The sequence below is a fragment of the Sus scrofa genome, chromosome 1 (assembly GCF_000003025.6).
Source record: "Sus scrofa isolate TJ Tabasco breed Duroc chromosome 1, Sscrofa11.1, whole genome shotgun sequence".
Taxonomy (NCBI): Eukaryota; Metazoa; Chordata; class Mammalia; order Artiodactyla; family Suidae; genus Sus; species Sus scrofa.
The window spans coordinates 123,617,890-123,634,400 of record NC_010443.5 but is presented as its reverse complement, the minus strand read 5'-3'; the positions used below and the strand labels follow the sequence as shown (position 1 = coordinate 123,634,400).

The 16,511-nt window shown below is 34.0% G+C and overlaps 1 protein-coding gene across 3 annotated transcripts in view; it reads right to left on the bottom strand.

Annotated features, from left to right (window-relative positions):
* MYEF2 (myelin expression factor 2) overlaps window positions 1-16,511 on the bottom strand; it is a 60,044-nt gene that overhangs the window by 8,479 nt on the left and 35,054 nt on the right. For 2 of the 3 annotated variants that reach the window (XM_013985472.2, XM_005654449.3), the window contains exons 10-16: window positions 12,741-12,842; window positions 11,242-11,292; window positions 10,871-10,939; window positions 10,469-10,567; window positions 10,095-10,166; window positions 7,835-8,043; window positions 7,704-7,755 (exon numbers count right to left, since the gene is read on the bottom strand). In XM_013985472.2, the coding sequence (XP_013840926.1) occupies window positions 7,704-7,755; window positions 7,835-8,043; window positions 10,095-10,166; window positions 10,469-10,567; window positions 10,871-10,939; window positions 11,242-11,292; window positions 12,741-12,842 (654 nt within the window). The remainder of the gene's footprint in view (window positions 1-7,703; window positions 7,756-7,834; window positions 8,044-10,094; window positions 10,167-10,468; window positions 10,568-10,870; window positions 10,940-11,241; window positions 11,293-12,740; window positions 12,843-16,511) is intronic. The other variant, XM_005654450.3, reaches the window with a different exon arrangement.

Genomic DNA, 16,511 nt, shown 5'->3' with positions numbered 1-16,511 from the left:
CTACAAGAGAAAAATTAAAGAATTACAAGTCAGTTTAAACAGGTTCCATTTCACCAGTTTTCAAATTTCTCATAGCCAATGAATGAATGAAGTGACAAATAACTTGGCTAAAAACATTAATGATTTAAAAATAGTTTATCATATAAGTAATAAATATATACAGGTTATAATATACAAAATTGAAGTAAAAATAAATTTTAATATTAATTAAAATTTTTTACATTAAGTCCTTATTTCTAAAGTGAATTTTATAGCAAAATGAGGTAAGCCAGCACAAAATGACATCAAGTCACCATGCCTAATAACAAATTTATAAATTTAAACAAAACTATTTTTAGAAAAATATTGCTGCTTTATGTCCAATTTTCTAATCTACCTTCCCTTTTATCCTCCATTTCATTCCTTCACCCCTGACAATAGAAGCAAATGCCAAGAAATTTAATTTTCAACAGACCACAAAGGGCTCCACAAATTCTGCTTTTCAATCACTGTGCCAAAGTCATTTATTCAGTATCACAATTTGAACTCCAAACGTGAGTGTGGCACCAAGTATGTTATATATACAGGCATGTGAGAGATACTGTAGATTTAAATAAATACAGGTTTAAAAAAAGTGATAATAAGAGCAGAAAGAACCTCAGAGAACCTTCCAGGAGGAGGAGGAAAAAACAGACAATTGTTCTGTATACAGCTAATATTATTATTGATTCTATACAACTGCTATTTGAAGTAAATGGATTTTATCAAAATACATGGCCATAAAAATCCAACATCCAAACCAGAAACTTCAGAGTAAAAGGGAGAGTTGTTAATTAAACACAAATAACAAATGTAAAGAGTGAAACTATCCCCAGGCAAATGGAAATGAATAATTACCCACTTGAAACAGATTTAGATGTGAGCTGTGTGACTACTTACCATAATATTTTCCTCCCCTTGAATATTATAGTTGCCAGATAACTATAGGCTAACTTTAGTATGGCAACAAAATCAAAGACAGATATAATTTGTTCTATAAAGGGAGAAAACAAGGAAAAGGGGGGAAAGTCAAAGGGCTTATCAAAAACTTGCATAAGCCCTTTCCAGGTGATGCGATAAATTTTTAATCTTAATGCCTAAGACTTTTTTCCCGTTTAAATTCTGATGTGAATGATTTCTACAACATCCTGGACTACTTTTTTCCTTTTGTATATTCACCATCCCCACTTTGCCCACCCCATTACTGTGTTATTGCTGCTGCTGTTGTTTTTCTTTTTAGGGCTGCACCTGTGGCATACAGAAGTTCCCAGGCTAGGGGTTGAACCAGAGCTGCAGCGCCAGCCTATGCCACACCCTCGGCAACACCAGATTCAAACCTTGTCTGCAACCTTTGCTATACCTAGCAGCAATGCCAGACCCTTACTTAACCCACTGAGTGAGGCCAGGGATCAAATCTGCATCCTCATGGATACCAGTCCAGTTCTTAACTCACCGAGCCACAATGGGAACTCCGTGTTTTTCTTTTTAAACCAACTGGTAGTTAATCACTTACCACTCAATACTAATTAAATGGTCCAAGTTAATAAATGCCACACTGAGCCAAAACCATAATCTGTAACCCAGGTCAGGCAGTCTTTAACTATGTTCTAAAAGTTTAATTAAACAGACTAATTCCTAGAGAAGTTATAATAAAGTAGATCCAAACAATTTTTAGCTAACCTACAATTGGTTAAAAACAAACACACCCCTGTGCAGTATTAGCAGGAATGTAAATTAGTGTTGCCACTATAGACACAGTACGATGGAGTTCTCTTGTGGCACAGTGAATTACGAATCCAGCATTGCCACTGCTGTGGCATAGCTTCAATCCTTGGCTTGGTAATTTCCACATGCCACAGGAATGGCCAAAAAAAAAAAAAAAAAAAAAAGAGTAAGAAAGAAAACAGTATTCCTCAAGAAATTACAGTCAGAACTACCATATGATCCAGCAATTCCACTCCTGGGTATTTACTCGAAGAAAAAAAAAACACTAATTAAAAAAACATATATGCAACCCTAAATTCACCACAGCAGTATTTACAATAGCCAAGATAGGGAAGCAAACTAAGTTTGTCCATCAATAGATGAATGGATAAAAAAAAGACACACACATACACACAGAAATATTACTCAGCCATAGAAAAGAATGAAATCGGGCCATTTCGTACAACATGGATGGACCTAGAGGGTATTATGCTAATAAGTCAGTCAGACAAAGACAAATACTATATAATTTCACTTATATGTGGAATAGATGAACAAACAAAACAGGAACAGAGTTGCACATACAGAGAACAAGCAGATGGTTATCAAAGCAAAGGGTAAAGGGGAGAGGAAAGAAATAGGTAAGGAAGATTAAGAGGTACAAACTTCCAACTGGAAAATAAATGAGTCATGGGTATGAAATGTATAGTGTAGAGAATAGTCAATAACTATGTAATTATCTCTGTATAGTGACTTATCATACCCTAGACTTATGGTGATGATTTGAAAAGTATGGAAATATCAAATCCCTAAGTTGTGTAACAGGAACTAACATAGAACTGAAGGTTCAACTATACTTCAAAAGTGAAGAAACAAATTCATGGAAAAAGGGATGAGACTTGTAGTTACCAGAGGTGGATGGGAGTGGATGGGGTGGGGTAACTAGATGAAGGCAGTCAAAGGTACAAACTTCCATTTGTGTGAAGTAAGTACTAGGGATGTAATCTACAACATGATAAATTAATTAATACTGTTGTTTGTTATATATGGAAGTTGTTAAGAGAGTAAATCCTAAGAGCTCTCATTACAAGAAAACATTTCTATTTCTTTAATTTTATATCTATGAGATGATGGATGTTCTTTGAACCTGTGATAATCATTTTATGATATCTGTAGGTTGAATTAATAAGCTGTACACCTTAAATTTATAGTGTTGTATGTCACATATTTCAACGAAACTGGAAGAAAAATTTTTTAAAAAATAAACACAAAAAATCACATTTTCTAATAAACAGAATAAAATGAACTGGATAATATATATTTTTAAAGAACTTTAAGGATAAATACAGAGCAACTTTCCGAGTCCTCTTAATATCTTGAATGCTGCGACCTAAAAAAAAAAAGCAATTTTAATTAAAGGAGCATATCTTTGTAAATGGCAGTACTTTACCGCAGTTTTTGAACAGGACTGTGGAGGAGACCTTCAAAAGCTTTTAAATGTTAAAGGTTCTTCATTATCTTTATTTTACCTAAAAACTTAGGGTTTTTCTTAGCGTAAGTATCCTACCATAGGTTAATTAACAATGGCAAGGTTTACTCAAGCAAGAAATCTTCAAAACTTCAAAGGAAAATATATAATTATCTCTCGCAAAATCTCTCTCAATCTTTTAGGACGTTTCTTTTTTTTATTCTCTTAAATTTTCTGTTTAGGAATCATCACTCAGACTCCCAAATTCCTGACCTCACAGTGATCTCAAGCCTTCTCTAGCTGACAAGGCCTCTCAGCTAAGATACTTGAACCTTCTTACAGTTTGGACACTCAGGCTTATGGAGAAAGTGGCTTAGAGATAACTTGTTACATGGTTAGGCAGCTCCCTAAACCCCACTAGGTATAGAAACAGAAAATTCTATGTTTTCTAAGTTTTTTCTTAATTCCATAAAAATACAAATTGACATATTTTCTTTTCTAAAGATAAATAATTGAGAAAAAATCTAGTTTTAAAGAATTAATTAAAATCAGACTTCCCTGGCTTTTTACATGCTCTGAGGATATAAATTCAATGACTTAAATATCTAATGATCTTGGGTCATTCCAAGAAAAACAAAATAGGGCTGCTATTTCAGTAACAGTATAGGACAAGAATAAACAATGAGAAATAAGTACTATAATAATAGCTCTTACACACACTAGCTATAAAAATGACTTCTACTGCAATAAAAGAAAATATTCCCTCTAATTAACCCAGTCTATTAACTAACCTTGAGGGCTATACGTTGAGAAATAACGTTAAAACTATACTCAAAAAACAGACAAAATTAAAGCATGCATAAATAAATAAATACAACATAAGTAAATATATAAATAAACATTTTCACAAATCTACTTCCAAAGTAAAGCTGTAACATAACCACGGGAGAAAAAAAGACATTCTATAAGAAATTATTATTATTATATGAGACAAAACCCAAAGCTTTAGTGTTTCTTTATCAACAAAAGAAAATGCTTCTATTCATGAACATTCTTCATGTATTGTTTTTACTGTTACTGCCTTATTTTCACTGTTAAGTTATTATGAAGTCCACTGGTCATGCTTGAAGCAGCATGCGCCTTAGTAAATAAAACCTACTACTAATCTCCATTTCACAGTTAACAAACATACTGATATAGAAAACTGAACAACAGAAATCTGAGGAGCAATGTAACATTTATTATGGTTTATAGCAGGAATAATTAAGAATAGGTTTTCATTGCCCTGTGGTTGTAAAATGTTAGCCCTGCATCATACTAAGCCAGAGTACAGTTAAAATGTATAGACAATATGGAAATTTGAAAGACTGCCTAGAACCTCATTTGCACAACCTGAACTTAATGTGGGGTCCAGCTCAGAATGGGTCAGTTATTTATACTCAGCCTTCTTAAGAATACATATTACTGAGGAATTACAGAGAGCAGTTCAAAAGGAGATCTATTTTACTATACTCACTTATTTCTCATCTTGTTATATTTGGGGATACCTAAAGATATTTCTTCCTGAATTTTAAATGCTGAGGAAATGTACTGAGTTACAGAATCCATAAAACAACATTTTCTCAGCCTCTGTCATGGTCCCATCAAGGACAGTTAACCACTACAGACATTTATTAATCAAAAAACTTGCTGAAGGGCCATTTACTGGCAGTTATGGTCTAGGGGTGAGCATGGAGTATCACTAAACTCTTACTAAGAAAGAACCAAGAAAATATACTTACTCACCGAGGGTTCAAGGGGTTAAAAAAACAGCAAAATACTGATGTTTACTGTGAAGGAAGCCACTATGGCCTGGACCAGGTAAAAAGAGACTTCTCATTCTAAGGAAGAAAAACTCTTAAAATTTGAAAATAAATAAAGTGATGTAGCAAAAAATAGATGGTACAGTTCATACAAGCCAAGTAACTTCCATAGTTGTCAACAGATTGACACTTAAACTTATTTTCCTTCCCATCAATTTCCACTGGTTCAAGGTTAAAAACAGGGAATTACTTGGTATGGCATTTCTATAATATAAATACAAAAACAGAAGCTTTTGCAATTAGAATTGGGAAAACAAAAAACAAAAAATCATTATTCTCATAGACTGATCAAAAAGGGACATATGAATACAGCTAAAATAATAAAGTTGTCTACTTTATTTATTGGCCAAAATGCTATACAGATTTTTTAAATATAGATTTGGTACTCATTTTTTCCTTTTAAAAGAATTGTTTTTAAGCTGTTAATGTCCTTCTGGCAAAACGATGCCAGAAGCAAGTATAGAAGACCACCAAAAGACCTCAAATTTGCTTTGCCTTGCTCAAATCTGAGCTCAAAGGGAAATCTGCCTACATATTATAAGGAACAGTCAACTCAACATTGGTCACATTTTCATTAATGTCATTTGTTTGACCCACTTTGTTTTTTATCTTATTTCATTTCTAGTTTTTAAAATAAAGTAATATCTCACTTGGGTTTTTTTTTTTCACTGAAACTACAATAGCAGGGATTATCTATACTTGCTGCCACTGCTCCTCATTTGATGTCTTTCACTAGGCCCTAATATGTTCATTCCCCTGTAGTCTATGGGATTCATGGCCAGATTCTGCTTACTCATTCTGGTTCTGACTCTTACAAAGACATCTCCCAGCACCTGAAAATAACTTGAGAAAATTCTGCTTTCTCTTAGTGATGACTATTTACCAGCTGACTTGTTTTCAACAACTTTTTTTTCTGGCTGCACCTTTGGCATGTGGGAGTTCCCAGGACAGGGAATGAACTTGAGCCAGAGTAGGGACCTGAGCCACTGCAATGATTTAACACCAGATCCTTAACCTGCTATACCACAAGAGAACTCCAACAACTTTTTTATCAAGACAAAAATTATGTTTTTCTTCTTTGAATAAAATATAAATAAAAAGATGACCAAAAGGAGCCACAGAACATCATCACAGACAGATTCATACTGTATGTTCTTTGAGGACAGGGGTAATATCTTACTCCCCCTTTCTAATCTTAATGACAAGCAGACTGCCAAAAAAATAGTATGTGTAGATTTAATTAATGTATAAATACCCAAACAAATGAATGAAACATCTTTGCAAAATGTTTTAACTTCCTCATAAACATTTAATAAACTCCTAATCTATGTACCAAGGCAACAAAAGGTGCTAGAATAAAAAGACGACAGTTCTTGCCCTCAAGAACCTCCATCTGGGAGGGAAGAAAACATGGAAACAGATCATTACAATAAAGTTAGGTACAAAGTACTCTTAGAACACAGCAGGTAAGAATATCTAGAGGAATCACTCTGATCACAAGTGATCACTATCATGTGATAGTGGCTATAAAGGCTGCTTCTGCAGGAGAACACTAATCCTTCATGACCTTCAAAAATCAAAGATATATTCCAAATATTCTTAACTTTCCATTAACTCTCAAAGGATGAATGTACCACTTTAGTCATTTTTCTTCATTTTATCCAACCTATATAGCTTACTATCATCACTATAGAATCTGACTTACCATACAACATCAGAAAAATATGAGCAGGAAATCTTGTTACTTTGTTCTATTCACACTAATTCTCTCATCATCATTTTAAAAAGGCTTTCTTTTAAAAGTAATAAAACAGAGTTCCTGTCGTGGTGCAGCGGAAACGAATCCAACTAGGAACCAGGAGGTTGCTGGTTCGATCCCTGGCCTCGCTCAGTGGGTTAAGGATCTGGCATTGCGGTGGCTGTGGCGTAGGCTAGCAGCTACAGTTCCAATTAGACCCCTGGCCTGGGAACCTCCATATGCTGTGAGTGCAGCCCTAAAAAGGACAAAAGACAAAAAAAGAAATAAAAAATAAAAATAAAGTAATAAACCATCTAATTGTCTATAAATCTAATGAACATATTAAGGTTGTATAGCTGGTGCTGTTATTGCCAAGAACAACGTATAAAAGAAACAGAAGGGCCATCAAAATATACCTATCTAAGGCATACCAGACACTGGGTTCAATGCTGTCAGCTAAGTTTACTGTGTTGTACAGGTAAAAGAGTGTGCAGAATAGGCCTCATCTATTAGGACCTTATTGGTTAGATATAGCATTTCACTGAGTCATGCTGACAATGCACTGCACTGCATGATAAAGAAATAAATATATCCACAGGGAAAAAAAAAAAACTTTAAATGTAAGCCATGATGATATATTAACCATTTAGAGATCAGACACATAAGCTCTTTCTTCATCCACATGACACAATGACAAGACTCAACTCTAGATTTTCCTATTTAGCAGTAATTTACAAAGCTGTACATCAGAGGATAGCAAAATAATTCATTTATTTGAAGTGGAATTAAACCTGTCTTACTACCCAGGAGTAAGCATCTGGACAGGTTAAGGTCTAAACAGGGTTTAAAAGCTAAAAATCAATTTTTGATTCATAATCAAAATCAACATATCTACAGTCATTGGTATACTTACCACACTGACTGAATTTTTCTTTTAGTTTCTGCCAAGTCAAGTCAAAAGGCAGCTAGAATGAAAAAAGGTATTAGTAACAGATACAGAAGGAAAAAAATAATTTTAAGTATCCTTTACATTTAGTTGCTTACATTTCTGACAAATATCTGGTTGCCTTTGGAGCCTATTCTTTCTCTCATTCCGCTTCCCATTGGACCCGATAAAAATCCTCGATCCATATCGATGCTCCTTTCCAGTATAGCTCCTATACCTGGTCCCATTCTATCAAAGCTGGAACTCATCCGATCCAGTCCCATCCCCATTCCTCCAGTCACACTGTTCATGCCACCCATTCCACCACCTGGATTTTCAAAAAGGGAAGGGAGGATTTGGGAATTCGGTGGGTTTATTTTAAAAACAGAAGGAAAAGGAGAAGGCAGAGGAAGGAGAGAAAGAGGAAGGAGAAAATCATTTTTGAGAAAGAAAGGGAGAAAAAATTCATTTATGAAATTAGACAATATAAAAACATAAAATTATTTCCATAAACACAATATAATAATCTTCCAAAAAACATATTTTAATTTGGTATATACTCAGCTGAACATTAATGTCTAACTGACTCTGTTAATTCTAGCCACTACATAACTACACTATATATAGAGATTTCTATAAAATTATATTCTAATCATAAATATACCATGTAAGTTATGTAAATTTTCTACCAATTAACTTTATCCATTAATGTTATAGTAGTTTTTATCCTCATTTTTACTTTTTAATAATATAAAGCTTAGTAATTGTTAGAACAAGATATATGGGGTAAATTCAAATAATTAAAACTCCAACACATCAACTGCTGCTCTCATCATACTCTCCTACATAATATTCTTTTCCTAGCTTAACCTTCACCTCACTATCTTCTATTTCACATACAATTTCTCCTTCCTTATCAATTCAATTTTCAATAAACACAGAAAAACCTAACTCTTAGTCTCTCTATTATAGGGAACTTGTGGAAATAACAAAAAATGGAATCACATCCCTTGAGCCAGAGCCTGAGAATCTAGTTTGCAGTTCGTACCAAACATGATTCTTGTTCGGTGCATCTTCTTTATTCCAGCCCTACTCTTTCTCAGATGTATTCTTTTCTCTTGTCCTTAATATTCCCATTCTAAAGATTAATATCACCCTCAAAGTGCCTTTCTGTGAATAACAAATATAAAGTCAGGGAAACAGAAGTATAAACACTGAGGTGAAAAAGGAAGGTAGCGAAGTTACAATTAACAGGAAAATGGCCAAGGCTGAAAAGACGATGAAAAAAAGGAATAAAATGAAAAGCAAGGTACAATGGTAGTTAGTATCTTCAGCTGTTAAGATTTTTTTTTAATTCACTCTGACAACATTCAAGCAGACTGTGCTTTTTTTTTTTTTTTTTTTTTTTGTCTTTTTGCTATTTCTTGGGCCGCTCCCGCGGCATATGGAGGTTCCTAGGCTAGAGGTCGAATTGGAGCTGTAGCTGCCGGCCTACGCCACAGCCAAAGCAACGCGGCATCTGAGCTGTGTCTGTGACCTACACCACAGCTCATGGCAACGCTGGATCGTTAACCCACTGAGCAAGGGCAGGGATCGAACCCGCAACCTCATTGTTCCTAGTCGGATTCGTTAACCACTGCGCCACAACGGGAACTCCTAGACTGTGTTTCTTATTTGCGAGATTTCAATCAATTAAAGGAAGTCAATAAAGTATGGAAAGCTCACAGACATGGTTCAGTAAGCAAGAGAGAACAAAAACTAAGCCAGGTATTAAGGTTTATTTAATATAAGGCCTAAAATGTGGTAGTGGAAACAGATGGAAGAAACTTGACATTCCCAAGTGTTGTAAAACAGTACCCTTTCTACCACAGGAAAGGTTTAAGAGAAGAGGAAATAAGCATCTCTTTCAACCTTGCCCTCAACCTTATGCGGTCTACAGAAGTGTTGGATTTGAGGCAATTCACTTGTCTATCAAAAGACACAAGATATTCACAGATGAAATAAGCTAGTCACCAAGAGCAGTTATAGAAAATAAGCAAGGAAACATAGTTGGGGCCAAGGTTATTAAAGTTGTTCCTAACATATGGTCAGAGAAATCCCCAGCTTCTTTTGTTGGGGGGGAAAAAAAAAACTCTTAAACTGAGTGACATTTAACATATATTCTGGTGTTTAGAAATGTTAAAGAAAATTCGAAGTTAGTTTAGAAATTTCGAACAGCAATAAAACAGAAAAGCTCAATAACTATCAGTTTCTCTAAATAATGACAACATATATTAACATATAAGAACAAAGTATTACTATGCTACAACAACTACTCTTGCAAAGTTTAGTGCAAGCACTCAAATATTACTGTAAAATTCTAGTAAAATTTAAACCTACTTATTCCAGATCCTACTGGACCCATGTTAGAAGCTCCTATTCTTCCTGCAAACCCTCCAATCATTGCACTGCCTAAACAAGGATGGAAAGATAATATACTAATTAATTTAAATAATCATACTTTAAAATCCCTAAGGTACTATGCTCTTAGAAGATGTATAATAACTAAAAAGTATAGAGTCTTCTAGAAATAGCATTCAAATACATGATATACTGAAAAAGAGTTAGTATATTAAAACCTCTAAGGTATTTTTTTTCAAGTAATAAATTACATGAAACATAACCTTCCAATTTTTCACATAAGGAAAGAGAGAACCAAATTTGGAAAAATATAACCTGCAAAAAGAAAAGGAGAAGCAAACAGCTAGCCCTACCAATTCTACCAAAGGAATCTCCAAAGCCTCGATTTATTCCAATATCACCACGTCCAAAATCTCTCTCCATGCTACTGGTCATCGCACCACGATATAGCTCTGAAAAGATTATGCAACAAATTAACCTCTTTTCAAGTATTATAAGTACACAGTAATCCATTTAGGTACTTATTGAAATTAAACTATAAAGACAGCAAAAGTCACAAATATAAAAAGTCCATGATTTATCCAGCCTACCTCATTTGCCACATATATCCCAATCCCACCATGTCTGTCCCTATGCCCTAGTGCCCATGTCTCCTGAAAACATCTATAGTACCCATTCCAAGTAAAGGGAGGAAATTTTTAATAATGGGGAAAACAAAATATAACATACACATCCCACTACATACATTTACCTACCTCCCATTCGGCCCACTCCTCCAAATCCTCCCATGCTATTCATTGCTTCCAGACCACCAAACCCAATTCCTATGGAATAAAAATTAATTTCGAGAATCAACTATCAGTTGTATAGCTGAAAGGTACATTTTATAAATATTAAATCTCACTAGTAAGCTCTTCATCCACCCTACCTTGTACAGCTGCTTCTTAACATAACACCTTCCATATCCCTTAAGTATGTACCAGGCTCAATTTCTGCTAGCAGCCTTAATTAGGACATGAGCCAACAATAAACCATGACTTCTGTTTTCCTTGAAATTCTCAACAGTATAGTTTCTAATTTACTAAACTAGTGATAGGTATATTTAAAAAAAGGTGTATATACATACCTCCTCCAATCCTATTCATTCCTCCAAAACCTGGACCATCCACTCCCATACCTTAAATAAAATACATAGTATGTACTTTCAGTAAGTCTTATTTTAATGACTAAATAATAACATAATGCAATAGCAAAATAAATACCACTGGTTGCCAGAATACTAGAGAAGCAGCAGGGCACAGGTGGGATGGTTTAAAGTGTTATGCCATGGCAGCTATTTAATAATGAGTCTTCCAAAAGGCCTCTTTAAATATTCATTAGCCAAGAAAACAAAATTCACTGGTCACACTCACATTCAGGTACAGAATACCTAGTACTAGGTTAATCTTATTTTTTTTCCCCAGCTCAGACACACAAATACCATTATATACATTTAGAGATTAGGTCAGAAAGTAAGAAGTTCTTTAAACGTGGGAGCTAAGGGAGCAGTAAAAAATAAAGAATAAAAATATTGTGTTTAGGAAGGTAGAGGACCTAAGAATAAGGGAGGAAATTTCCATGTGTTTAGATCAAAATGATAATTATAACTACTCTCACGATATAAAGTGTAGATTTAGTAGCTTAACAAAAATAGAAACAAACAGCATTTACTGGTCCTTCAGTTAAAACAGCAATTCTCAAAATATGGTCTGGGGACTTTTGAGGGTTCAGTTCATCAAATCTATTTCATTATTCAAATAATACTAAGATAGTGACTATTTTATTACCATTTTCTCATGAGTATAAGGTGAAATTTTCCAGGAACCACATGATATATGATACTGTAACAAACTGAATGCAGAAGTAGATATGAACACATGACTGTCTTGCATTAAGCCAAACATTAGAAATGTACAAAAAAGGTTAATCAATACCACTCTTCTCACTAACTTTTTGTGTTGGAAATTGCAATTTATTTTCTTAAAATTATATTTATGTTAACGCACAATGTGTTTATTATTTTAAATAAATACGTAATTTTTAAAAATTCTAAGTTTTAATTTCTAATACTGACAAATAACCACATAAACAGAAGTTAGGGTCCTCAACAAATTTTAAGAGTATAAAAAAAGGGTTCTGAAACCAAAAAGTTTAAAAATTAATCTTCAGAGATAAACTGTAGGTTAGTCTGGGTGAAGAGCCAAATAGCTATCCAAAAAGTTACCTTCCTAACTAGATATTAAAATTTAAATTGCTTATGATATGGTAGCATTTCAGCCATTCTATAATGCACAAGGCTTGTACTATGCTGAATATTCTCCTTCTACTTTAAAGACATTTCAAAATCCAAAGTGCTAAAAGTCTAGCTGGCTGGCCTCAGAGGAACCCTCCTCGCCTTTGCTCAATCTCTTTCATAAATGTTCTCTGCTCTCAAGGTTTTATTCCTATTTCAGAATAAAGTGACACTTTAAATATTCAACAGTAAAACAGAGTCCTTTAAACATTATTATAATCCAGTAAATATAAGCTTTATAATCTAGCAAATGTATCATTTAAAAAAAAATAATGAAATAAGAATATTCTTACCACTTGGGCCTAGGTTTCCCATTACACCACCTATGTTCAACTGGCTGGCACTAATAGGCTGTCCACCTGGACCAAGTCCCATTCCAATACCTCCAAGACCACCTAAAACACACATAAGAATAGTATTACCAACCCATATATGATCAACTAAGTGGCACTAAATTTTTTAAAGCTGTATTTTTTAAAGAAGTAGTTCCAAAGAAGTAGTTCCAAAATTTTGCAAATTTATAAATAAGAGTACCAGTTCAGTATTATTTTTACTTCTTCTCTTAAAATTAATTATATTTATTTAAAATAAACTATAAGCAGATAATTTGATGACCCTAAAGACAATGGGAACTGTTTTATTCTACTGAATCTGAGTTTTATTTTAACGTTCTTGCTAGTCAATGTAGCAATTAATAAGTGGTAAGGACTGAGGAAATCAAACTCTCTCTATATATATATGTATTTTTTTTAAGATAGAGTACAGAAGTATGCTGTATCAAATTGGAAAGATCAGTGTGAACTGGTAAAAGAAGTATCTTTTTTCAGCTCTGTCCCTAAAAATGGTTCAACTGAAACCAACAGCGCACGTGATTACCGACAATGTTTATGTTTACACCTAACACTCATACTTTCATCTGACATCATTTTTCAATACAAGGAACCAGGACTCCTTGAAAGTAGGCCAATATCATGTCTTGGATCAAGAAAAATCTTCACAGATCTGGGAAATCCTGTTTTTATCAGAAAGTAAGAATATCATAGGCATAGGAAATGAGGAGGCTCCAATTTGCCAGGTTATAATAATCTGAGCAAAGGAAGGCATGGGGAAAGGGAGAAAGGGAAAAATAGGGAGTTTAGTAACGATTAACTTAACTAAAACAACAAACTGATTCTGTCAAAATCTATGAGTTTACATTATGTCTCAATAGATAAGAGTATATAAAAACATAAATCTCAAAAAGAATAGATGTAAAAGAAGTATGAATAAAGGATTTTTATTCTAAATAAATTGAAGAGCACTAATAGTGGCAAAGTAAATCAGAAGCCTCTCCTTTATAAAGCCAGAATCATAAAAGGTGACACACTGAGTGATAAGATAAACTTGGTGGAGGCAAGAAACAGCTGGCATACAAAGGGAGAACAGACAATATTCAAAGACACATACGCTGAGAATTTTCCAGAATTTATTTAAAATAAATGATTTATCAGATTGTGAAAGCCCAATAAATAGTAATCCATACCCACACTGTAGTAAACTGCATGCCAAAGACAAAAATCTTAAAATCAGCTACATAAAGAGCACAGCTTACCTATAAAGAAAGGACAATTCAAATGGTAGCTGATTCAATAGCAATGATGGAAGCCAGAAGACTGTAGAATATTTTCAATGTGTTAAGAGAAAATAACTACCTTAAATTATATAACCAGTGAAGCTACCTTTGGAAATATTTATAGACAAACCAAAATTGAGAAAATTTACTGAAAACAGATCCTTTCATTGAAAGAGCTTTTAAAATATATGCATCAAGGGAAAAAAAATAGTGCCAAGGTCTGCGAAAGCAGAGAAATTAGAAGATAAATGGTAAGAAATAATAATGTCTAACTTTGGGGACTGAAAAAAAGCAATGCAGAACTAAAGCACTGAGCAATAAGAGCAATAATTCAGTAGGATTATTCAGGAGGAAAGTGATTAGGATTAGAGCACTCAATGGTCACTCTACTTTAGAATAAAAATTTCTAAAAGGCAGAAAAATAAGAAAATGGGATTTAATCCAAATACATCAATCAATGTGAATAAAGAAAACAAAGCTGTTGTAGCTACATTACTATTAGACAAAAAACTTCAAGGTGGTTACTGAAGATGAAATCACTCTACAATAATAAAATCTTGATTCATTAGACAAATATCAATTCTAAGCTTCTATGTACCTACAAAATTAGCTTCAAAATTGTTAAAGGAAAAGAAGAGAGACAAATTCATCACTATAGCATTGGATTTTACCATATATCTCTCAGTAATTGACAGCACAAGTAGACAAAATTATTAGCAGAGATCTAAGATAATTTAAGTGATTAACAAATTTTGTTTAGTGGACATATATAGAACAGTGTACTCACTATGCACACTTGTAATATTTATTAAAATGTACCATACATTAGGCCACAATGCAAAGTTCAAATTAAATCCAAAGAATCACAACCATAGAGACCATTTTCTATGACCACACTGGTTTTTGTTGTTGTTGCTGTTGTTATTGTTATTGTTTTCCTTTTTTAGGTATATGACGTTCCCGGGCCAGGTACTGAATCCTAGCCACAGCTATTGCAATGTTGGATCCTTAACCCACTGTGCCAGGGCCAGATATCAAACTGGCAATGCCATAGAAACAAGTTGGATCATTAATCCACTAAACCATGGCAGGAACTTTGACCACACTATTAAGTTAGAAATTAATAAGGAAAAAACCCATACATTTGGAAATTCAAAAAAAAAAGACTCAAGAAGAAATCAGGAGTTCCCCTCACAGTGAAGTGGTTAATGAATCCGACTAGGAACCATGAGGTTGCAGGTTTGATCCCTGGCCTCGCTCAGTGGGTTAAGTATCCAGCTTTACCATGAGCTGTGGTGTAGGTTGCAGACGCGACTCCATTCCCATGCTGCTATGGCCCTGGCATAGGCTAGTGGCTACAGCTCCGATTAGACCCTAGCCTGGGAACCTCCATATGCCGTGGGTGCAGCCCTAGAAAAGACAAGGAAAAAAAAAAAAGAGAAATCATAATGGTAATTTAATAGAAATTAAATCACAATAAAAATACTCAATAGCAAAAAGTATACAGTGGCCAAATTTATAGTCCTAACTACCTGTATTAAAAAAAAAAATGCTGCACATTAGTGAAGTAAACATTCAACTTAAGGAGTTAGGACACAAATAAGGGGCTAAACCCACAAAAACTTAGGGAAGAAAATAATAAAACTAAGAGCAGAAATTAAGATATAAAAATAAAATTCAGGAGTTCCCATCATGGCGCAGTGGTTAACGAATCCGATTAGGAACCATGAGGTTGCGGGTTCGGTCCCTGCCCTTGCGCCGTGAGCTGAGGTGTGGGTTGCAGACGCGGCTCGGATCCCGCGTTGCTGTGGCTCTGGCGTAGGCCGGCGGCTGCGGCTCCAATTCAACCCCTAGCCTGGGAACCTCCATATGCCGCGGGAGCGGCCCAAGAAATAGCAACAACAACAAAAATAAATAAATAAATAAATAAAATTCACTTCTTTGAAAACACTAACAAAACTGACAAACCTCTAAGAAAAACTAGGAAAAAAAGGGAAAGTAAAAAACCATTAGAATTTTTAAAAAGAATACTACAGATGTGGTAGAAATTTAAAGAGACTATTTTATGCCAATAAATCTGAAAATGACCAAAAAAGGTAAAATTCTCAGAAAAATAGAAATTACCACAATTGATTCAAGAAGCAATAGGAAATATGAACATAAGTAGTTAAAAATCTTCTCCCAAATAATAAACCAAGGCCAAATAGTTTTACAAATAATTTCTAGCAAATATATAGAGAACAGGTTATTCTAACAGAAAAAGAATAGTCTCCAACTTATTATTATTTCTAATAAAAAAAATCAGAATAACCTAAAAATAAAAATATATAAAATGTGGTATTAGCCATTAAAATGAAGGAACTGGAGCCATATCAACATAAATGAATCACAAAACAATGTTAAACCAAAAACAGCATGTTGCAGAATAAATAATAGATAACACACCAAATTT